Source organism: Syngnathoides biaculeatus, chromosome 5 (genome assembly GCF_019802595.1).
Source record: "Syngnathoides biaculeatus isolate LvHL_M chromosome 5, ASM1980259v1, whole genome shotgun sequence".
NCBI lineage: Eukaryota > Metazoa > Chordata > Actinopteri > Syngnathiformes > Syngnathidae > Syngnathoides > Syngnathoides biaculeatus.
The window spans coordinates 24,387,312-24,411,861 of record NC_084644.1 but is presented as its reverse complement, the minus strand read 5'-3'; the positions used below and the strand labels follow the sequence as shown (position 1 = coordinate 24,411,861).

The 24,550-nt window shown below is 41.4% G+C and overlaps 1 protein-coding gene across 1 annotated transcript; it reads left to right on the top strand.

The window, feature by feature from the left end:
* Window positions 1-6,243: 6,243 nt before the first annotated feature.
* On the top strand, window positions 6,244-22,712 carry mtcl3a (MTCL family member 3a). The gene is made up of 7 exons (XM_061818973.1): window positions 6,244-6,663; window positions 7,458-7,625; window positions 11,536-11,838; window positions 16,297-16,803; window positions 16,878-16,957; window positions 17,061-18,789; window positions 21,435-22,712. The coding sequence occupies exons 1-7, from the start codon at window positions 6,244-6,246 to the stop codon at window positions 21,582-21,584; spliced, it is 3,357 nt and encodes a 1,118-aa protein (XP_061674957.1). The 3' UTR covers window positions 21,585-22,712.
* Window positions 22,713-24,550: the final 1,838 nt, after the last annotated feature.

Genomic DNA, 24,550 nt, shown 5'->3' with positions numbered 1-24,550 from the left:
GGCTCGAAAAAATAGGGCCCCGGTAACATTGTAAAATTGCCACGGTAATTTCCCTCGGTTGTGTGACGTTCTCTTCTTCGGAAAGAGCTTCCGTGTCAGAAGGCACGTGTTCGTCTCCCATAGTAGGGTCCACCACGTGTTTTCAATGGCGAATGTCCGCGGTGACGTCACATACAGGGGATGCAGCCAATATGGCGACCACTGGGATGTCGTCGAATGACACCTCCGCAACTTTGCGCATGGATGACACGCTCTGCGCTCATATTTATTTTTTCGTATAGACATTGAAGTGAATAATGTTATATGTATTTTTCATTTTTCAACATCTATTTTATAATGTTTATAGGGATGACACTAGACCTTTCAACAGTTTGATGATTTTGTCATGAGCTGGTTCAAAAAGAGGTGAACCTTGGCCCATCTTTGCTTGTGGATTCAGGGAAGCTATTTTTTTACAACCAATCATGGCAGCCACCTGTTCCCAATTAGCCTGTTCACTTGTAGGATGTGCTAAAAAGGTGGTTGATGAGTATTCTTCAATTTTCTCAGTCTTTATTGCCACCTGTTCCAGGTTTTTTGGAAAATGTTAAAACTCTGTTCATAATTAATAATAATAAAAAGTAATAATTAATAATAATTCTGTTAATAATTATTTGCTAAAAACAAAAAAGTTCATCAGTTTGAACATCTAATATCTTGTCTTTCCATTCAATTGAATACAGGTTGAACATGATTCGAAAATCATTGTATCCTGATTTTAAGTTGAAAAACATCCCAATTTTTTTGACATTTCATAGAACAATAGTGTCATCTTTTCTGTCTTTGACCATTCTATAGAGAACACTACCATACTATTGACTATTTTCACTACACCTCTCTGTCTGTCTGTCTGTCTAAAGAACACAATCAGAAAATATAACCAGAAAAATGAGCTTTCAGAGAATTTGGTGAATTCTTCTTAATTTCATGTCACAGTTGACCAACCGCAGAAACCTTCCTCTCTTAAACCAAAATGGAATGAAGTCCTTATTAATGTCATTGCAACGCACACGATTTACAGTTTTACCTTGTCAAAATATGAATGTAAAAAAAAAAAGTTTGTTACAGCATTGGACAGTGGTGTTTCTCACAGGAGTGAAAATCACTGTTGTGTAATGGACGTTTTTTATGCTAACTTTGTCTAATTTCTCCTTCCCCCCTTTTCATTTCACTCATCAAGATGTTTCAGCCCATTATTTTGTTGATCCTCATTCTTGTTCTTTTTTCCTCACTCTCTTATGCCACCATTTTTAAACTTGTGTTTCTTTTCACTCTTTTCTTTGTTCTGTAGGGCTCACTTATGCCACGTAGTATTTCTTTAGTGTCATTTTTTTCCCCATGTCGTTCTTCATTTTAATTCTGTTATATTGAACACAAGGTCACTCTAGGTACAGGACATTATCATTTTACAAGCCCAACCTCATTGCTTCAAATGCTTTCAACCTCTATGGGAGACCAAACACCTTGGGAAAATAGTGGTGAGCTATGTGAGTATGCACACATTTTCAAATTGATTGAAATGTATTGGATGTATAATTACAGATCATTTGTGGGCTGTGTGGGCATGCCCTGGTCGGTTTTATGTGAATATTGCCTCATCTTTTTTTTGCACTACTCAACTGAGATACACTGGTGTGAAAGTGTTTAGCGCCATCCTCATTTCTTACTTTTTTACATGCTTGTCACAGTTAAATGTTTCCCATCATTAAATTAATTTATATGTTAGTTAATAATAACACAAGTGAACACAAAATACAGGTTTTTTTTCATTCTCCCTGTTAATGCACAACAGTGGAATCTTATACCTGAGTTAAATTTCTCTAGCCATATCTAGGCCTGATACTGCCACGTCTGTTGAGAATCAAGAAAACACTTAAAGGGCTACTGACATCTAAAGCATGATTTTTAGTATGTTTTTAATTAAAAAAAAAATGACAGCCGGAATGGACCCATCTGTTTTTTCACTACACGTCATGATATTGTCGTATATGGATTTTTGCATCTCCTGCCATGAAAATCTTCTTGAGGCATTTGTGTTGGAGAAGAACCAGGAATTGACGTTTTTTTTGCAGTAGCAGGGTCGAGTGTTTATATTGGTTTATACCTATTGTACTGGTGAAAAATTACTTGTTTTTTTTCATCGTGTTAGCCAAAATGTTGGCTCGTCGTATTGCTGAATTTTGAACACTCGGGAGGATGGATTTACTTTTCACACTTTTCCAAAACACCCGGTTCGTTGTGAAAAATTGATTTCATGGGTGCAAAGGACGGGGGCTTTGTGGGTTCTAAATGACAGGTAGGTGTGTATAGAGCTATTAAAAAAATAATAGTTGTGGGGGACTAATTTGATTCACAGTTTATAGCATATATTACCTGTGAATTTAGAATAAAACCCTTGGTCAAAGCGCCAACAAATAGCAAAGCACTTTTATTGTGTTTAAGACAATTTCATCACATCCACAATATAATACAACACAAAACAATAAAATAGAAGTACAAAGACAGTAGAGTAGTAGTAGTAGTAGAGTATAACTAGACGTACACTCACCAAACTCGAAAAACTTCTCTGTAAGCAGCGATAATAAAAAGCTCTGTTTGCGTACGACAACATAATTCTTCTCTCAGAACCTAACAAAAGATCCGCGTTATATCGGTGCCATCTGTGTTCTTTTCCGATAGCAGCAAGATGAATAAAAAGCTCCGTTGGCGTCCAATGACATAATCCTTCTCTCAGAACGTAACAAAATATCTGTGTCTTATCGGTAGTATCCATATACTTGTCCGATAGCAGCAGGATGAATAAAAAGATAAGCTCACGTCTGACGACGTAATCCTTCTCTCAGTATGAAACAAAAGATCTGCGTCATAATAATTTAATAAAGTACGAAAGTCCATCCATCCATCCATTCATCCATCCATCCATCCATCCATTTTCTTCACCGCTTATCCTCACGAGTGTTGCGAGGAGTGCTGGAGCCTATCCCAGCTGTCAACGTCCAGGAGGCAGGGTACACCCAGAACTGGTTGCCAGCCAATCGCAAGGCACATTGAGACAAACAGCCGCACTCACAATCACCTCAAGCTGAACCTAACTTGAGTGCTGCAGCAGGACATTGATCCAAAACACACAAGCACGTCCACCTCTAAATGGCTGAAGCAAAACAAAATGAAGAATTTGGGGTGACCTAGTGAAAGTCCTGACCTGAATCCTACTGAAAGGCTAAGGCATGACCTTACAAAGGTTGTTCAAGATAAAAAAAAAAACAAGCAAAAACTCCCCAAAACCCTCCAATATTGTTGAATTACAAGAGCTCTGCTAAGAGGAGTGGGCCAAAATTCCTCCACTGCACCGTAAGAAAGAAGTTTACATTTACATTTAAAGTAGTGTTTTTGGAGTCAAATAAGGGCTTCATAATTTAGCAGACCATAAGCTGTACATTTAGTTTTACAAGGTCAAATGTTGTGTAAACTTATTCGAGTTCTCATAGACATCAACGATGATAGGTACTGTACAGAGATTGTGCACGTGACGTCACCGTTTTCACGGCACCATATTGCTGGTCAAACAAAGCTGCTCTGCAGTGCAGGAGTTGTTGAACTGTAGCAGAATTTTCACAATGCCCGAGACTTTTTGTGCTGTTGGTTGTCACAATAGACGAGACGGTTCTTCAAATAGATCCTTCTATGGAAGACCAGCTGAAAAGACCAGAAAATATCGATGGATTTTAGCAATTAAATGGGATAGATGGTGCCCAACGAAATACAGACGCTGTCATGGTCCTGCCGGTCCAGCCCTGGCTGTGCGGGTGCCCGCGCGTTCACGCTGATTGGGAGCCGCACACCTGTGGCTCATGCTGGCTGATTGGCCCCGGTGTATATAGGACCATGGGGACGACTGGTCCGGGACCAGATCGTTGCAACTCATGCCCCGTTCCAGCACTCCCGTATCTCTGATCGTATTCCCGTGTGTACCGACCTCCGCCTGTTCTCCGACCGACCCCGTAAGCCTGACCCCCTTGATACTCCTATCTGCTTTGATCGTTCTCCCGTGTGCCGACTCCTGCCTGCCCGCTGACCTGCTCTCTTCGGCCGATGTCCTGACTACCGCTGCTGCACCTGACTGCTTGCCTGATCCCCGACCTTGGAATAATAAACGTTTTTCCTGAATTACATCTGCGTCTCCCGACTCCTGCATTTGGGTCCTACCTCCATTTCGATGGGCCGTGACAGATGCCTGTGTAGCTATAATTTCATTTCAGGTAGGAATTATTCTTCTCAATCTCAAATTATCAAGACGCATTTATAACAGCAAATTGACTAATTTGAGAACAATGCGTATTTAAAAAAAAAAGAAAAGAAACCATCTGTTGCAAAGAAGGTTTATGGAGGTTTATGTGTGGCAACGATATGCTTCCGTGTACGGATGAGCCTTCTCCGTCCTCTTTTTTTCCAATCATAGTCAATGAATGTGAGTTTGTGTGAAACCAGGGGTTATTTATTTAAATATTGGTATTGATATTGGTATTGGTATTGCCCTTTTGACTAAGCTCTTCCTTCACCATGACAGACTTGATACAAATTCTACATCACTGCTGCAACGATCTGCCTGTCGCTCTCCCTCTCCATTCTTCCCTCACTCGTGATCAAGACCCTAGGATACTTGAAGAGCCATGGTCTGGTCTGATTTGGAGGTGCTGATTCTCTTCTGAAGCCAACAGAGCCACGTAATCGGCAAAAAGCAGAGGCAGAATGGTGAGGCCACAAAACTGGACACCCGCTATACCTCAGCTGCATTTTCTGTTAGGTTTATGCTAACGAGGGTTGCGGGCATGCTGGATCCTATCCCAGCTATCTTCGGGGAAGAGGCAGCGCACACCCTGAACTGGTCACTAGCTAATCCCAGGGGACATATAAACAAACAACCATTTGCACTTACAGTCACACCTATGTGCAATTTAGAGTCTTCAATTAACTTATCGTGCATGTTTTTGAGACGTGGGAGGAAACCGGAGTGCCCGGAGAAAACCTACACAGGCATGGGGCAAACATGCAAATTCCACACAGACAGAACCGGGATTAGAAACCCGGTCCTCAGATCTGTGAAGCAGATGTGCTCACCAGTTGTACTCAGTGCCGTCCCTACAAACTACAGTGGTGTAAATGTGTGTGTGAGAGTGAGAGTGAGAGAAAGAGAGAGAGAGAGAGAGGGAGAGGGTGAGTGTGTGAGAGACAGAGGGAGATGGGAGGGAAAGAGGGAGAGAGAGAGAGAGAGAGAGAGAGAGAGAGAGAGAGAGAGAGAGAGAATTTATTCATCCAAATGACAGCAGGATTCCAGCTGTGGGAAGTCCCTCTCCAGTTGTTTTTAACTCAGCCTCAACATTCTGTTACAGGACTTCATAGCTGAAATGTGATCTGCATTAGAGACGTGGTAAGCATTAATTTGACCACATTTCTTGTGCATTTTCAAGGGTTAATGTTTGGCAGAGGAACAAATTACAAGTTGTATAGGTATGGTGAATATGCTTTGATGGCATTGGCACATTTTCGAAACACTGTGGTCACTTGAGGCTTTATGCATGCTCGTGTTTGTGTTTGTTTCGTTAGAACAACTTCCTGTAGCAATATTAATAGCATGTAACTAATTGGTTTGTTGCCATTGAGACAGCGTCAAGTGTCTTTTAGAAGAGTACCTTGATTGATGGCATAAATCTCTTCCAGACCCCCAAGTGGAGTTTGGAAAGCAAACTCATGGTTACACTGGGTAAAAATACTCACACTCTCCCAGACTTACATGAGGACTCCATGATATTTTTGGCACTTCTCCTATTGAAGTGGTGGAGTGGTTACTGGGCACTTGTCCTTGCCCGCACCTTCATTTCTCGCAAAGTGACAAGTCCGACTGCAGTCATCGTCACCCGAGCAATACATGACATTGGGACCACGATGAAGACCGAATCTCGGTTCTGTTGAGACATGAATTGGACCATGAAATCCTGCACGACGACTGCTGCACAAGGAGCCGGTGCCAAGTCCTCAGGGGATTTGGCTGGGTTTGGATGATTGGACCATTTATATTTTGTTAAAATACTCAGTGTTTGTAAATATAAGCCATTTTGCATAAGGACACTCGTCTTTTTTCATTTTTCATTTCAGCATGTTCAGATTCTTTTAATAGAAGAACTTGAATTTGGATGTGTCGGAGCCATGTGGAGTGCGCTTCTAAATGGATCAGGGCTGCACACTGGGGGCGGTGCAGCCAGGGGAAACGTCCCATCTCAGGGATGGGAATTTGTGCCATGCACCAGATTGGAGAGGACAGAAAAAGGGAAAGGCAAAAGCCACAGCCCGCTGAGGCGGATTTCTTCGCCACCCACCATTTTCAATCACATCTCCGAGCCACAATGTGACGGCTTGTCGGGTGGAGGTGAAGATCGCACAGGGACAAAGCTTGAATTCCTCAAAGGACAAATGTCACCTGTTGGTCCTGAATCCCAGCAGCAGCAGCAGCAGCAACATACGCGGCTAAAAAAGAAATTTGACGGCCTGAAAAAGCAGCATGTGCAGGATAAAGAGGAATGGATGCGGGAGAAGGAATCACTGCTCAGAGAAGTGGCTGACATACAAGTAACTGCATTATCAGTATAGCCAAGAAAGAAATGCAGTTCAGTGATTTCTGTATCGCAATATTGTTTCTCACCTTGGTGCTATGTTCTATGTTAGTTGCAGTGTGTCGGTGGTAGAGGAGAGCTCTCACTATCAAATATTTTTAGATTTAGTTTTCTATCAGTTATTCAATCGATCAAATAATTGAATTATGATTTAGTCACTTGTTTGGGTCGTAATCTTAAAAAATTCACAAACATGCTCGAAAGGGTGAATCCATGATCAGAATAGTTGTAAATTGATTAAATAAATGAGTAGCTGTTGATTAAGGGATTAATTGTGACAGATACACCTCTATAAAGATGACTTATCTTACAGTTGGAGGGTTTGTGGTTGGAATCTGGGCCTTCCTGCTGGGGTTTGCATGTTCTGCCCTTGGTTATGTGGGTTTTCTCTAGGTACTCTTTGATTTCTTCCCATATCCACTCCCAAATACGTTTTTTCAGTTAATTGAAGACTCTAAATTGTCTAAATATGTGTGAACGTTAGTGTACATGCTTGTTTATATGCCCTATGACTGGCTGGGAACCAGTCCAGGATGTACCCTGCCTCTCTCCGGTCAGTCGAGATGGCCTTCAGCTCACCTGTAAGTGACCCGAGTGAGGATAAGTGGTACAGAAAATGAATAGGTGTCCACAATTAATATACTAACTACAGTTTAACAAGCCTACACTGAAACTGTGCTAAATCATCTGTGTTGCTAGTCTATCTTGCATTTTATGTAAGTGAAAGTTTTTATTGATGTTGGTGTGCAGGGAGGGGAGAACCGAAGGATTTTGCTGGACCTGAAGACAGTGTTGGAGGAAGTGCAGGTGGAGGTGAAGCGAGAGGAAGAGAAGAGGAGTGACCTGCAGCTACAGTACACCAGAGACAGATGCGCCTGGGAGCTGGAGAGGGTGGAACTTAAGTGCCGAATTGCACAGGTAATGGATAAAGAAATCCGTAATAAGGGTGACCCAAAAAGATACGTACCCATGAAAATTTCAATTGTGGCTTTGATTAAAAAGCTATTTATTTCAAATTACAACCTTACATTATTCAGTTTATGGAAGACCATTCACCAGAGTTTCAGCTATTTCTGTCAATTTATGGCTTTCCCAAGATGTGTTCCAAATGTCCACCATTTCGTTGCAAGCAAACCTGTACTCGTCTGGCAAACTTTTGAATCACTTTTATACACTCCTCTTTCGCAACTAACAATCGTTGATTTTGATGGAAAGTTGCGACAATGGAAACGCTTTCGAAACTGAATCTGTACACTCTGGTATGACTTTGTTGCAAAATAGGTCTCCAGGGAGAATATCTTCTGCTGATTTGTCCAAGACATTTTCGGGGCAACTATAGCTGCAAATGATCATCCATAGGTTCACCTTTCACGTCCTGCAACAGAAAAGACATTCGTTAAAAAAGGGATTTTTTTATTGAATAAAATATGGGTAAGCATCTTTTTGGGTCACCCTGTAGTTTCCCGTCAGTTACGTCTCATTGGCATGCACAGTTGTGGATGTGAGTGTGTGTTCAATTATCCAACAAACTTAAAATCTTTCTTGGTATACCATTATGTTTAGGCATGTTTGGTTATGGTGAAATTTGGTGTGTTGCCGCTCATCACAACAGAGTAACATGGTGTGATTAGATCACTCCTCATGTGTGCCCTGTAATTAATTTCTCTATTGAAGCAACTGTTACCCTGCTGTGGTTCGCAAAGCCTTATTGGTAAAAAGTGTCAACTTTAATGAATAATTTAAATGTGGGCACTTTACACGTAAAGTAAAACAGAAACAAATGCTGTTGCTTTATGCAGAAATGTAGTAAAACAAGATGCATATTTGGCTATTATATTAGCATATTACTGAACTATTTTTTGTAGAATGTACATATAGTAGCTTCTCAAACTGTATCTCACATTAACTACAAAAACACACCAAAGGATTCGTGACTTGGTGCGAAGGTGAACCGGAGAGGGTTAGCTCCACAATTCTAAAGGAACATCCTTCTGCGCCCTTACCTGTTGACAATTTTTTTTGAAACATCCATGAAACTTAACTAGAATTAAAGTGTTGCAGCTGCAAATTGTGGGTTGACCCTCTGTTAATGTAGCTCTGAACATCCATCCATCCATCCATCCATCCATCTTCTACCACTTTTCCGGGTCAGGTTGTGGGGTCAGTAGCTTTAGCAGTGATGCCCAGACTTCCCTTTACCCAGCCACTTCATCCAGCTCTTCCGGAAGGATCCCGAGGCATTCAGAGGCCATCGGAGAGACATAGTCTTTCTAGCATGTCTTGGGTCATCCCCGGGGTCTATTTCAGGTGGGACATGCTTGGAACACCTCACCAGGGAGGCGTCCCAGAGGCATCCGGCTCAGATGCCCCAGCCACCTGATTTGACTCTTCTCAATACAGAGGAGAAGCGGCTCAACACTGAGACACTCCCGGATGACCGAGCTTCTCACCCTATCTCTAAGAGAGAGCCTGGACACCCTGCGGCGGAAACTCATTTCGTCTGCTTGTATACAGGATCTTGTTCTTTCGGTCACAACCCACATCTTGTGCCCATTGGTGAGGGTAGGAACGTAGATTGACTGGTAATTTGAGAGCGTTGCCTTTCAATTTAGCTCCCTCTTTACTACAATGAACCAATACAAAGTCTGCATCACTGCAGATGCTTCACTGAATCGCCTGTCAATCTTTCGCTCCATTCTTCCCTCACTTGTAAACAAGACTCCAAGAAACTTGAACTCTTCCACTTAGAGCAGGATCTCATCCCCAACCCAGGTCACTGAGGCCCCCCTCTGGAGCCAGGGCTGGGGCTTTAAGTTGAGTGCCTGGTGGCCGGGCCTGCACTCATGGGGTTCGGTTGGTCACAGCCTGAAAGTGTAATGTGGGTCCTCCTTCTCAAGGACTCACCACGTTTGAGAGGGGCCATAGGGGTCGAGTGCAATGTGAGCTGGGCAGTAGCCGAACACGGAACCTTGGCAATCTGATCCCCGGCTGCAGAAACTAGCTCTAGCTCTGAACATCTCAAAGAGAATGAAGGTATAACCTGAAAGGGCATGTGCTTATCCTACCTTGTCTTTGTGGAGCATTTATAGTTTCCTGAATATTGTACATTCCGAGTAATTCCTGCTGGAGCTAATTTGTAAAATGCTATAACAAACTTTGGCGGACCTGAATTGGCTTAATTCTTTCACAATTGCCATACGTGAGCTATGCATTTGAACGATCCACTGCATCCACATTCTTTTTTAACCACAAAATGCAGGACAAGCGTCTAATATGGAGATCCAAGTCCAGATATTTCCAGGCAGGTTCTTCTATGTGCAGCTGATTTATGAAGTCTGCTGGCAGCTCGGCGACATCTGTGTCGTAGCAGCCAGATCCCGCCCACACAGCCTTTACCTAGTCTCCCCACCACCCTTAGGAATCTGACATTAGTGTCCACTATTTATAGTTGGTCACCGTAGCGACACAGTTACTGTTATATATTCTTGGCTGTCCAAACATGATGGTCAAAGAGTGCAGTTTTAGATTCAATTTAAGGTGGTTTGGCATTCATGAGTACAGTTGTTGAAATTTGGCTGACCCACGTTTCTCTTTGCTTGCACGACTCCTTCAGGATTTCCTTTCTGTGGAAAGTTTGATTTTGCTGCTGCTTTGCAGCTTATCATCTTGAAACATTTTACTCTGACAATTAATCATCTTGTTTTTGCATTTTCACCGTTTTGTTTGTTGTTGTTACCTTTAGATGGTTGAGTAAACTCTGGTGTTGACAGTACCCATCTTCATCTGTCTGTAATTCAAAATTGGACTAAGAGTCTTGAGCTGAGAGAAAGGGGGTGACTTGTTTTGCAAGACTTTAATTTCCTGACCCCAGGCCACAGGCAGAAATAGCACCATGAGCGAGGCTTGTAAGAGACTTTTGTGACTCAATACTGAAATAACACACTCGGGCTCATTTGCACGCATTTTCTCCCGTGTCCCATTCCACAGAAATAAGTATTGTACATACAGTACACACACAAACTCTGTTATGGAGTATTACGTATTCCAGCCCTAGCCCAACATCCTTGACAAATTGACCACAGAATGTACTGCAATATACTCAAATTTCTCAACTATTTCGAAAGAGGATTACCTTAGGTCATCTCAGTTTTGTCCAAAACATTTGAAGTTAGCTTTCATAATATATTATTCGATCTGAGTGAGAGTGAAGTTCAGATCAGCAAATATTTGAAATTTGAGATGATGACATTGACTGTGACCAGGAAAATGGTCTCAAGAGCACAATCTTGGAAATGACGGCTTTCCATAGTTAGTGTCAATAATGTAAGAGTGGAAATCACAACAAGGGCATTTTTTGGAACTATTTTCATTAAACTATTCAAACTGGACTGGGTTAAAATTTTGAAGAATATTCACACAAGCAGTGGCCCTGCTTATATGATTATAAAAGCAAGCTCGCCGCTTTTAGAGTGAGATCATGAGGCCGAGAACTGTATCCTGTGAAGTACTGTAGACAGGAGGCATGCCCTCTGAACCAACTAACCCTTTGTGTGAATTCTCATAGAATATTTTGATATTTCTATCTTCCCACTTCCATCCTCTGAAACCACTAACATTCATCCTGTGGTACATTTTTTCTCCATTTCTTCCACCTTCCCTTCCTGCCACTCCTTCATTCTCATCATTCCTTTTTTTCTCCCATGTGGCTCACATCCTTCTTTTCATTTATTCCATCCCAGACAAGTGACTGCTTTCACCACTGTCTTTCCTTCTCTGTCCTGCTGCATTCCTTTCATGCTTCCCTCCTATGTGTTTTGTTCTCTTTTAGTTGGAAACCAAAGACGGTTCTAAACTAGACAGTGGTGCGGTGCAGTGTGCCACGGGTTCTTACCCCACGGCTCAACAAGTCAGCCGTGAAGAGCACAGCGAGACATCGACGCTCCAGCAGGACAAGGAGGAGCAGCGCAGACTTCTGGTAGACACGCATTCAACCACCATGGAGCTGCGCTGTCGTCTGGAGCACAACGAGAAGGACTGGTTGAAGGAGAAAGCCGAGCTATTAGAGAGATTTGACTTGGAAAGGAGTGAATGGGAGAGCCAACTGAAAGATGTGCAAAGGAAAATAGAAGAGGTATGTTGAATATTTCACAAGATTACCACTATAAATAGAAAGGTGTTATAGATAAACTGGGATTTAGGTCAAAGAAGATCTGTTATTTTGTTTAATGCGCGCTCATCTGTTTTTGCTCAGTTTGTATCCAGAGTGAGAAAATCACAGCCTGTCAAAACAATATTCCTGAGCATTGCATTGTGAGGTGTGAGGAGAGGATGAAGTGGAAGGAAAGGCAATTCCGTTCTTTCACTCACTACAGAGCGGGACTCTGTTTTGTCACCAGTACAGCTGTAATGGGAATATATGTGTGAGAAAATCTAAATTGATTGAAAATTGAATTTGGGTGCTGTATACAAGAAAGCAAACATTTCAAAGAAACACGGTATGGATCTGGGCATGGAAAAATCTCAGGGCACACCCGAAAAGGATTATAAATATACTGAAAAACATGATGATGACCGAGTTTTGAGTTTCCTCGCAAATTCATTTCGTGTGAAATCTGGCCCTGTTCCGTTGAATATGCTATGATTCAATTGGATACACTGAAAGAAATTTATAACTGAATTTGTTATAAGACATTTTGGACCATTTGGAAGAGTACCATCACAAACAATGTTCAGTTCAGACGTCATGGGTTTGAATCTAGGCTCCAGCCTTCCTCTGTGTGGAGCTTGCATGGCCTCCCATTGCAGGTTTTCTACGGGGATTCAGGTTTCCTTGCCCAAATGTTTTTTTTGTCTATATCTGCCCTGCGTTTGGCTGATGATCAGTAGGGTGTACACACACACACGCTCAAACACTTGAGGTTAAGTGGTTTAGAAAACGAAGGGATGGGTGGACCAATTAGGTGAAATGTAATAATTCCCTGCAGCATACGAATGCAGTGGCTCAGTAGTTTGGAATAACTGGTCTAGATCAACTGATGTGGGTCATTTTTACAATTTCTTTAGAAAATGTATTAAGAACAAATAATGAATTCACCAAAAATATGCTCACGTTTCACTCCCTGCAAACAACAAGAAGTGTTTCCAGCCACATTAGGATTTTGACTATTTACAGTGTGTAAAACATTACAGTGGACCAAACCACTAATGTTAAAGAGGAAGTGGAGAGGGGTTAGTCTTCCATAGGCTCCAGACGATCTTTTTGGTCAGAAGACGTGATTAATATTTAAATAACAAAATCATATGAGCTGTTTGGGGGGAGAACTCAAGATTTAAGCAATTACCAAACATGATGGTTCCATTTCGTTTTATAGACTGGAAAAATAGAGAGGAAAATTGCACAGGATCAATGCAGGCTTAAAGGCTGCTGTGCCATCTAGACGATGTGTGATGGCCACTCAGGGTCAACTAAGTTACCATGAAATAGTTGCTATTTTCGGATTCTATGATAGCAGGCCAAAGCTATCCTTGTACTGTACCATGTTTTTTTTCTTTTGATTTACTGTTGATTGAATCTGTTTAATTTTCATATCTTCTTTTTTGGGGGCAGCTTTGTGATAACCTTTATTCATGTTTTATTATTTTTGGGATATATATGACATGAATTAGTGATGCACCAAAATTTCGGCTGCTGAAAATAGTCCAAAAATGCATTTTTGGACTTTACTGAAATAAAGCAACCAAAACAACATGTCTCAAGGATAACCGATGACTGACGGCCGGCACTCGAGTGCTTACAGAACTGTGTAAAATAATCATTTACTGTACCTAAGCAATGTCCTGTAGTGCTTTTCTGGGTATCCATTCAAATTGATTGAGAGGTCACTTTGTTACACATACACACACACACGCACACGCAATACGCGCACACGCAATACGCACGCACGCACACACACACACACCACACACACACACACACACACACACACACACCACACACACACACACACGCACACCCACTCACTACACTCACATTTAAATAATGATATAGTGCCATAAATCAATCATAAATGTGAAATATTCAAAACTGTTAAACAACACATTAAACAAACTACCAGTAATATAAACATTCAGAAAGATTAATTTTTAGGTACACAACAACTCGGCCGTTCAATGTACTGCGCGATGGAGCTGCCTGTGCTTGCATGAGAAAGTATCTGCAGTACGATGTGCGTCGCTACTTTACGTGCACAAGGCTTGTTTATTATTGCACCAAAACACACAGAAGCTGATACCGTAGTCCGAATGTCAATCGGACTGGAGCCCCATGCAAGATATCACCTTGTTGGGTCTCAATAATAAGCCCAGGACTACACGACAGGACTTGGTCCATGACCTGAAAAGAGCTGGCACCACGGTTTCCAAGGTGACTGTTGGTAATACACTAAGACGTCATATTTCGAAATCATGCACGGCACGGAACGTTCTCCTGCTTAAACCAGCACATGGCAAGGCCCGTCTTAAGTTTGCCAATGAGCATTTGGATGATAAAGAGCAGTCATGGGAGAAAGTTTTGTGGTCAGATGAGACCACAAATAAACTTTTTGGTCATAATTCCACTAACCATGTTTGGAGGAAGGCAAATGATCATCCATCCCAAGAACACTATCCCTATTGTGGTAGTATCATGCTTTGGGGGTGTTTTTCTGCACATGGGACAGGACGACTGGACTGTATAAGGAGAGGATGACCGCGGCCATGTATTGTGAGATTTTGGGGAACAACCTCTTTCCCTCAGTCAGAGCATTGAAGATGGGTCGTGGCTGGGTCTTTCAATATGATAATGACCCGAAGCACACAGCCAGAAAAACCAAGGCTCCGTAAGAAGCATATCAAGGTTCTGCCGTGGCCCAGTCAGTCTCCAAACCTAAACCCAATAGAAAATCTTTGGAGGGAGCTTAAACTCCATGTTTCTCAGAGGCAGCACAGAAACCTGTTGGCTCTAGAGAAGATCTGTGTGGAGGAGTGGGTCAAAATCCCTCCTGCAGTGTGTGCAAACCTGGTGAACAACTACAGGAAATGTTTCACCTCTGTAATTGCAAACAAAGGCTACTGTACCAAATATTAACATTGGTTTTCTCAGGTGTTCGAATAATTATTTGGAGATGCATCACAAAAATAAATCGTTAAAATAAATCATACTTTGTGATTTCTGGATTTTTGTTTTTAGATTATCTCTCTCAGAGTGGACAGGCACCTACGATGAAAATTTCAGACCCCTCCATGATTTCTAAGTGGGAGAACTTGCAATGTGGGTGTTCAAATACTTATTTTCTTCACTGTACTGTACACTGAAAAAAAACCATTTCAATTGACTTAATTTGAACATATAGATCGATTGTACATCATTAAATATATACTAACATATGGTCTTATTTTTGTCATCAATTTATCACATTCTTGCAATATAGCACGGTGTTCGAATACTTATTTTCTTCACTGTAAACACAGGAAATGAAAACCAGAAACCAGGTTGTCATCACTGCTTCATAACTTGACAAAATGAACCAAGAATTTAATATTACATTAATATAATACATCTTTATAATAAAACCTTCCTGAGGAGATTTGTATCATTTCAGCAGGAATCAGGAAACACAAAAACAGCATGCTGTGAATGCATCCACCAGCTTGATGCAAAAAATACTTCAACAATTATTAAAGCAACAATTTATTCACAACTACGATTTTAGGGAGGCATTAGAATGATTATTTTGTGAAATTGAACAGAATGCACATTTTATTTCATCTCATTACATATTAAAATGTGATAACTGTCCCACCGTAATGTTCTTGACATGTTTTTAAAATATGGAAATTCAGACAAATTGTTCTGAAGGTGAAATTCTAGAGGTTGGCACCTCTGCAGTAATAGCCATAAACGTAACTTTAGTAATAATTATACTTTATTTATTAATAATTGGTGGGAATGATTTGCTTTTATCCATCCATACATTTTCTGAGATGCTTATCCTCACAAGGGTCGCGGGTGTGCTGTAACCTATGCCAGCTGTCAATGGGCAGGAGGTGGGGTACACCCTGAACTGGATGCCAGCCAATCGAAACAACGAACAACAGTCACACTCACAATCACACCGAGGGGCAATTTAGAGTGTCCAATTAATGCTGCATGTTTTTGGGATGTGGGAGGAAACCGGAATGCCCGGAGAAAACCCACGCAGCCATGGGGAGAACATTTAAATTCCACACAGAGAGGGCTGGAATTAAACCTGGGTCCTCAGAACTGTGAGGTCAACGCTTTCCACCTGATCCACCTGATTTACTGATGCCGCCTGATTTACTTTTATATTTTTAATAATGTAAAGTGCTTTGTGTTACATTTTTGTATGAAAGCGCTTACAAATAACGTTTGTTTGATAATTTGTTATAGTGTTTTAGTTTTTTTTTTGGCATTCAACATTTCGGTTTTCAGTCAAAATTTTCAGTCAAGAATTTTCATTTTGGTTTATCACTAATGTCAATGATCAGATTGCAGCATGTACTAATAAAATCTTCCTCTTACTATTTCTAGTTGTACTGTGAGGTGAGGGCCAAGCGAGAGGGGACTGGTGCTAAGCGAGATGAGGAAGAAATGCATCGGCTAAGTGTGCGTTCACTCAGCTCTGGTTCCAGTTTGCTCAGTGACATGTCACAGACACACAGCAGCTGCAGTCAACCGGAGCTCTCGCCCCCCTTTGACCGCTACAACAACATCAGTGGCGGTGGGCGTGAGAGTCATTCCACCACCTGCTGTCAACCAGAAAGACTCAGTGAAGTGATTTCAGGTGGTCAGTTTACTTTGATTGAGTGTGCACACACTGGATTGAGGTCAAGAGACTCCGCCCTTGACAGGAAAGATGCAGCGAACACTTCTGCGCGTGAAACAGTTTTCCATGAATCTGTTGGACGTGGACTGGCAACAAATCATGCCTCACTAGTGAATGAAAAAAATGTTCACCGTGGCATTCAAGAAAGTCCACTGGTGGCAGAGCCAAGTAATGCCAGTGAGAAGAAGAAAAGCACCATTGCTCTCAATGCTGTGAGTGATCAGAAATTACTTTTCTACAATATGTTCAATATAATCTTTCATCATCTTTTTCCTCATTGTTTCAGGCCCTGAAGGAGATTGCTCGTGTCAGTGAGGAACTCTGTAGCTACCATGATGAGATAAAAAAGAAGAGTGAGGATAAAAGGTAAGATCTTACCATTTTAATCAGAATGAGATACTGATTGTACTGAATACAATATGAAAGTTTTAGAGTAGTTGCATATAATTTGTGGTTGAATTTGTTTCAGAAATCATTCTGAATTGTTGCACCTATCAGAGGAGAAGACCTCAGCAAACATGGATAAAACTGGACTGCAGTTGAATGAGACACAATATGACCTCAGTCACATCTATAATCAACTTAAAGAATTGGAGAAGGAAAACTGGATCACCGTGTCTCCAGATTACCCCTGGCGGGATAACAGAGGGTCTGAAGATTCCTGGGAAAATACTTCTATTGACAGCTGCAGAGATGTACAGACATGGCCTGTAGCAAACTTTGATATAGATACAAGAGCCCCCCCTATCCCGCCCCGCAGCTTCTCCAGGAATTTGAGCACCCCCTCCCAGTCAGACACAGAACTCCATATCCCTGAATCCCCCAAGACAACAATAATGACAAAATGTAACAGTTCATCTGTTACTCTAGATAAAAACTGCAGCAGTCCATCTATTGTTAGAAAGTTTGAAGCTATGTTGCAAGAAAATGAAGGGAAGATTTTCATAGATGGTGTGATAACATCATGTTCTGTTCCAAAAAGTTCAAACTGTAACATGGGCTGCTGCCACAATCGCTGGTCTTGTGATGGATCAAAGTTTGCTAGCAGTAAGATGTCCAGAGGTGGGACTGTCCAGAAGTGTTTCTCTGAAGCAAACATCTTGACTTCAAGAAAAGACTGCTCACCTTACAGCCCTGTAATTGGGAATTTACACAACCATCAAATAAAAATGCCTCCAGTCCTTAAAGAATTACCTGTAGATTTGCTATTGTCCTCCCTGGAAATATCACCAATCAGTCCCAACCTCCAGGGCTCCAGGAGAAACATTATGTTGGAAAAAAAAACTGCAGAGTTCAACCGAACTTTGTTTCAAGCAGAGATGGGACGCGGTGTGGAGGAGCAACAACATGTTTTGGATGCAGATGGTCCCCTCCAATCAGCAATGACAGCTGATTGTGCGCCAGATGAACCTTTACCTCCTAAGCATTGCCCTGACAACACCATTAGTCTCAAGGACATGAATATTGAAGTTCCTTTATCCACTTCACATCTTCCTCTTAAAAAGACAGAGGTCACACTGAACCAAATTAGTTCTGAAGCTCAAAAGGCCAGAATGAAGAATTGCACATCTTCTCTCAATGCAACTGAACCATCAAATGCTGCAGTCTGCGAGGCCAGCACAGTAAATTCTCAGAGTAATGGACTCTTTTCTGAGGCAGAACGAAAAGTTCAAACGGCAAGCATCTCTTCCAGAAAAACACAAAACAAAGCATCTATTAGCACTCCCCTTCCAGGGATGGTTTTGTCTGAAAATAACCATCCAGGTCAGAATGTGGAAAGTATTCTCTTCAAGAGGGACAGTCATTCAGGAGCAGTGATTCAGCCAGCTAAAGTTGACATCTCACTCCAGGAGCCTTCTGCTCAGAGCAAACAGAGACCTGCACCTCGAATGATGAATGACCATCCATGGAAGCCCCTCACTTTAGCTGCATACCCACGCCCTGAGGGCTCACGGTCCAACTATGGAGCATTAGAAAGAATTCTGAAGCACTACGAGACTGCAGCACAACCACAGGATAAAACGGCTTCGGGTCCAAACGTCAACCTCCTGCAAGACAATGCTATTGAATCAAACATGCAAGACATGACCCCTCATTCTGTAGCTCCTCCTCTCCGACAGTTGTCACTCATACAGTCAAGCACCACACTCAGCAGCCACAGTGGTCTGAGAGTGGCACAGATACAGCAGCAAGTGCAGGTGGGCTAAGTTTTACATATGGACACATTCACATAACTGATTAAAAACATTTAGAAACCTCCATATATCCATTTTCTGTACCGCCTATCCCCGTTAGGGTCGGAGACATTTTGGAGTCAATCCCAGCTATTTCTCAGGCGTGAGGCAGGGTACACCCTAAATTGGTTGACAGCCATTTGTAGGGCACATATAAACAAACAACCATTCACATTCACACATCCGAGGAATTTTGAGTCTGGTGCAGGTATGCAGGTTTTTGGGCTGTGGCAATAAACCGGAGTTCTCAGAGAAAAACCACGCAGGAACAGGGAGAACATGAAAACTCCACACAGGCAAGGCTGGAATTTGAACCCAGGTCCTCAGAACTGTGACGCAGGTCTATTAACCCGGTAGTTTTCAAACTGGGCGCTGTGCCCCCATTATGACAAAGGGGTGGGGGTCTACCATGAAGGCTTTTCATTATAAAGTTACACATAGCTGTTGTTCATGTGTGCATGTGTGTGTGTGGAGGCGGATTTCCTCTCCAAAAATGGGGGCGCCACAAGAAAAGTTTGGGAACGGTGACATAACTAGTGAGAGGGTTGGCCTCACAGTTCTGAGCACCTGAGTTCAAATCCTGGCCCCACCTCTGTTGAGTTTGCATGTTCTCCCGGTGCCTGGGTGGGTTTTCTTCAGATACTCCAGTTTCATCCCACATCCCCAAAACATGTATCATTAATTGAACACTCTAAATTGCCCCTAGGTGTGATTCTGAGTGAGACAGTTGTCTCTTCCTACATGACCTGGGATTGGCTGGCAACCAGTTCAGGGTGTACCCCGCCTCCTGCCTGATGATAGCTGAGTTAGGCTTCAGCATTCCTTTGACCCTCTTGAGGATAAGCGGCTCAGAAAATGGATGGATGGATGGGTGGATTTCTCATTGACAGATTCAGTAGGCTCTGATGTTCATATCACTGTATACAGTATTTCTGGTATGTGCTGCATGAACAGAAGCAGATGAACGTTTCCATCATAATTTGTGGCATTTTCGTGCTTAAAGAAGTCCTCAATAGAACTCACTGTGGTATATAAATTGACTTTTTCACAAAAACTCTGTCATATGATTCATCTTTAAAAATTTTTCACCATAAAGTCTGGGCCTCATAAAGAAAGCGTTTTTGTGGCGAAAGAGCTCACAAAGAGAATCTTATCTGACTATTACCTATCTTTTGAGCAAGCGCTTGAGAGTTTTTTTTCCCTAGTGTATACAAACATTAATGACTGTTACTGTTAGGACTCGAACTTGCCTTCTAAATCCTGATTTGCTATTCATATGTATGGCAATGAACAACTTTTGAATCAAAATCCAATCATTACTCCTTGTACTATTGCAAAATAATAGCCTAATGAATGAAAAATCTAGTTTGATTATTTGAAAGGAACCTATTGAACCCAAAAGTGAGTATGCTGGCACATTTTGGCTGACACACTATGGAGACAATTTCTCTGAAAACGCTTTTCTTTTTAGTAAAAAACAAATGGCTTACTTTAACCAAAATCCCTTGCTGTACTGTGGCCAAAGTGAGAACCTGGGTTAGTGTTTTACTTGTCAGTGCCATAAATCTTCACTGTGGTGGACCAGGTGCCTCAGTTCTAGCTAGCCCGCTCACTATGTACCTGGCTCATTTGCCACACTGTCTTGGATCAACTTTCTTCTATTCAATTCTACTGAATTTGGTGTCCACCACGGTGATTTCTCCTTTTTCCTTTTTGGCTTTTGTTGTGGTGCTGTCATGAATATCCATATAACTCATTGGGCCCAATAGACTCCTTCCACGGAAATCTCAGTTGAGGCCTATAGTTACAACTGTATACAAGCACAGAAACTAATATGCATTAAGTCTAAATGGTGTTGGCCAAAAACAAAGGCTCAACATTTTGAAATATTTCGTGTATATTTTTAGTAAATACAGCATGGCAGAACTTTCACTTCTTATCAGAAGAAAATATAGTGAAACCTGGGGTTACAAACTTAATTTTGTTGTAACGTTGTTTATAACCCAAAAAAATCTTAAACCAAGGAAGTGTTTCCCATTGAGACAAATGGAAATTCAAGTGATCAATTCCAGCCCCCCCAATGGAATTACAATTACCTTGTTTTATCAGTGGCTCTGTAGTTTAAAATAAATGTGCAATATAGAAATCTTAAGATTTTGGACATAACCCGAACTATGTGCAAACCAGGGTGTTCGTAACCTGCAGTTCCACTATACAGAATAGGACATTATTCTTTGATTTGTTGTGATTTGAACCTGAAAAACTCTGATTCCGCATTTTTTCCCCCAGTCGAATGCCATTTTGAGTTAGCACAAATTTGCGAATAGCTCTAGTTACTGTCCAAGCATTTTCTGTTATACAATATATGAACATGGCCAAAATGTCACAGTTTAATGGTATTTCCCTGAAATGGTTGGTTGGTTGGTTTTGTCACATTGTTTTCAAAGGAGACGGCTGAAAGAAATAATACTGTTTGAAACTACTTGTTGTTTTGCACAGGTCCAAGAAGACTACAGATGGAAAACATGACATCATGTAAAGTAACCAGATATGATAATTAGTAGAATGGTGTTATCATTTTTAATGTTAATCAATGTGTTTTTCCATAGAATGAGGGGGATTTGTCCATCTTCTCCACCCAAAATGTCTTCTCAAAGCCTGCGTGTCCAGCCAATCGACGTCCGCCTTCCCGATGGGCCAACCGCTCCCCCACTTTCTCCTCTTTCACCACTACATCTTCTTGTAAAACCCCTGTTTGACCACCATCCTCAACCCAATTCCTCCTTTCCTGATTGGCATGCCTTTCACTTAGGGACTTTTTTTTTTCAAGAGTCCTCCTATGATGAACTCCAAACCCTAGCTGCTATCTATATTTACATTGTAATTCTGATCTCCTCCGTCACATACTCATAGGTGCTGTGGTATTGGGTCTGCTTTTGATTCAGTCTAACTGGAGCAAAACTGTCTAATCAGAATACGTTCCAAAATAGCTTCAGTTGTGCAGTGACATGCTCACACTGATCCGCCAAGCATTGCACATGCTTCTGAGGTTGCTGAAAACATTAATTTACTACTACACTCAGGTCTGTATTCTAGCCTTGACTACAGAAGCCTTGCAGACGTACTATAATAATCATGCTTCACTATTTACCTTCAGCCTCTGCACTGTATTTACTAGTGAAGGTGATGCAAGCTCATAAAGAAATTGAATTGTATGGTGTTTTGTATTATCTTCATGCATTTTGGCGTAAAGAGAGATGCAATGGCACAATCATGTTAGATTCACATGTACTGTATCTTTAGTCTAAACATTGTCACGTTTCTGCTTTGAATGGAATTGCATATATGTACTGTACCTTGCCCGTGACTGATAATTTTGTTTTGTATTCAGCACTGACTTTACAGCCTTCATAGCTTGAATACATATTTCTTTGTTATTCCTAAAATTTGAGTTCTCTTTTATAACTTTGTACCAAAGGCTGGTTTTGTTATCAGCACTTTCTGACTTTACTTTGAAAGCCGATGTTTCTCATATTATTATTGTGGTCATTATTGTGGTCATCTCATTGCTTAAGTTTCATCTGACATTACTGATATAGGGTATCATTGACTCATAAATTCAACATAAATAGCGCTGCTTACTGAACAAGGACAAGGACTTTTTGCTTTTTTTTGTGTGTAATAAAATAAGGACTAAGGGATGTTAAACCTCTTCTAGTACATTTGGCAAATTTACTCATAGTGTGTTTGTAACATGACAGACCAGAGTACCTGAGTGCCACCTGCATATTGTCACTAATATTTTTTTTTTTTCAGAATTTTACATTTAAAAAATGTGTCCATTTTAGCTTATCCACAGTTGTGAATCGTACCATTAGTAAAAAGCTGTCCACTCTCCCTTGAGTTTTTTACTCTCATGTTATGAATTACAAAATGTATACCTACAAATGCAGTGGATTAGTGTAATTTAGAGTTCATGAGAAAAATGACTTAATGGCTTCCTCAAAGTTGTTAGCATCTGAAGTGACACAGAGTTCTTCTTCTGTGTGATGACTGCAGACCTTTGAAACAGGATGTGAGTTTGGGCTTTTGTGCAATTAATCTATGTTAAGGTTTCCTGCACATTGTCTGTGTTTTGGGTTAAAATTGTAACAAGCTGCTTACTTTTAGACTATAATTTCCTCGGTAGCAGAATGGATGTGTTAACTGCAAGACGAAACACATGCACATTCACACATATTACCATTTGTTTATACAAACAGAAAAAGTAAACCATGCACACACCGTGAAACTTAAGCACCTAGGACGGACTAAAATAGCAGGTGCAACAATATTATGGAGCCAGAAATCCTACCCTAGTACACAGTGATGTGGTATAGATATAAATATTGTCTGTGGTTGAGGAACTGCGTTGGATATGCCCTGTGTTATGTTTGGAAAGGATTGGTAATCTATTTGAAGAAGGTAAATGATGTCACAATATATGTAACATTGTACACAATGTAGACACGTTAACACCATTCATTTATTTGCTTTAGTGTTCCAAAATTATTCACTTACTCATTCTCTCATGCTCTGACTTTTTATCCAGTCTAATGTTAGTCTAATTTAAGGCCTTATTGGTTACGTCAATGGCTCTCTTTGAAGTATTGGGAATGTTGCTCTTTGTTGGTCCGGAATACCTCCAGCACTATTGATCTGTCTCTATTCCTCAAAGAAACCCCACAGCTTCCTGGGAGCCTCAGGCACGTGCCGTTATGCCTGTCCTGAAATATGTAGTCTTATGTGCCGACTGCAGCAGACGCTGTATCATAGTACATCCTGTGAGCCAGAGGACAGCTATATACCGATGGATAAATTAACGTATCACTTAAGCAACAAACACATGCAATCAGATAGAAACAAATGTTTACACTCCTCCAAAAGTATTAGTCGATCAATTGCTTCAATTTTACTGTTGACTGTAAAGATTCAGGTTTTATGTTAAAAGATAAATGTGATACAATGATGAAGTTCAGTGTGGCAAGGTAGGTGACTGGCTAGAGCATCTAATTTACAGTTCTGAGGACTGGGGTTCTAATCCCAGCCCCGCCTGTGTGGAGTTTGCATTTTCTACCAGCGCATAGGTGGGTTTTCTCTGGGAGCTCCGGTTTCCTCCCACATCCCCAAAACATGCATGGTAGGTCAATTGGAGACTCTAAATTGACCTTAGGTGTGTATGCGAGTGCGACTGTTGTCTGTCTCCTTGTGGCCTGCGATTGGCTGGCAACCAGTTCAGGGTGTACCCTGCCTCCTGCCCGATGATTGTTGGGATAGGCTCCAGACTTTCCTGTGACCCTTGTGAGGATAAGTGGCTCAGAAAATGGAAAGATGGATTTCTCATTGACTGAGTCAGTAGGCTCTGATGGTAACATCATTGCATATTTCTGGGATGTGCTGCATGAACAGAAGCAGACAAATGCTTCCATCATAATCCGTGGCATTTTCTTTTTGCTTAAAGACTTCCTCAAATAGAATTCACGTTGGCATATAAATGGATTTTTTTCACAAAATCTCTGTCATACCATCTTTAAAGAAAATGGATGGATGGATGGATGGATGGATGGATGGATGAAGGTTTGTCGTTAAGTACTCTAAATGGAACCCGATAAACAGGAATTAACCAAAGCTGCACAAAGGGTGGGGGAAAAGCTGGAAAGCGCATAAGCGGGAGAATGGAGGGTTA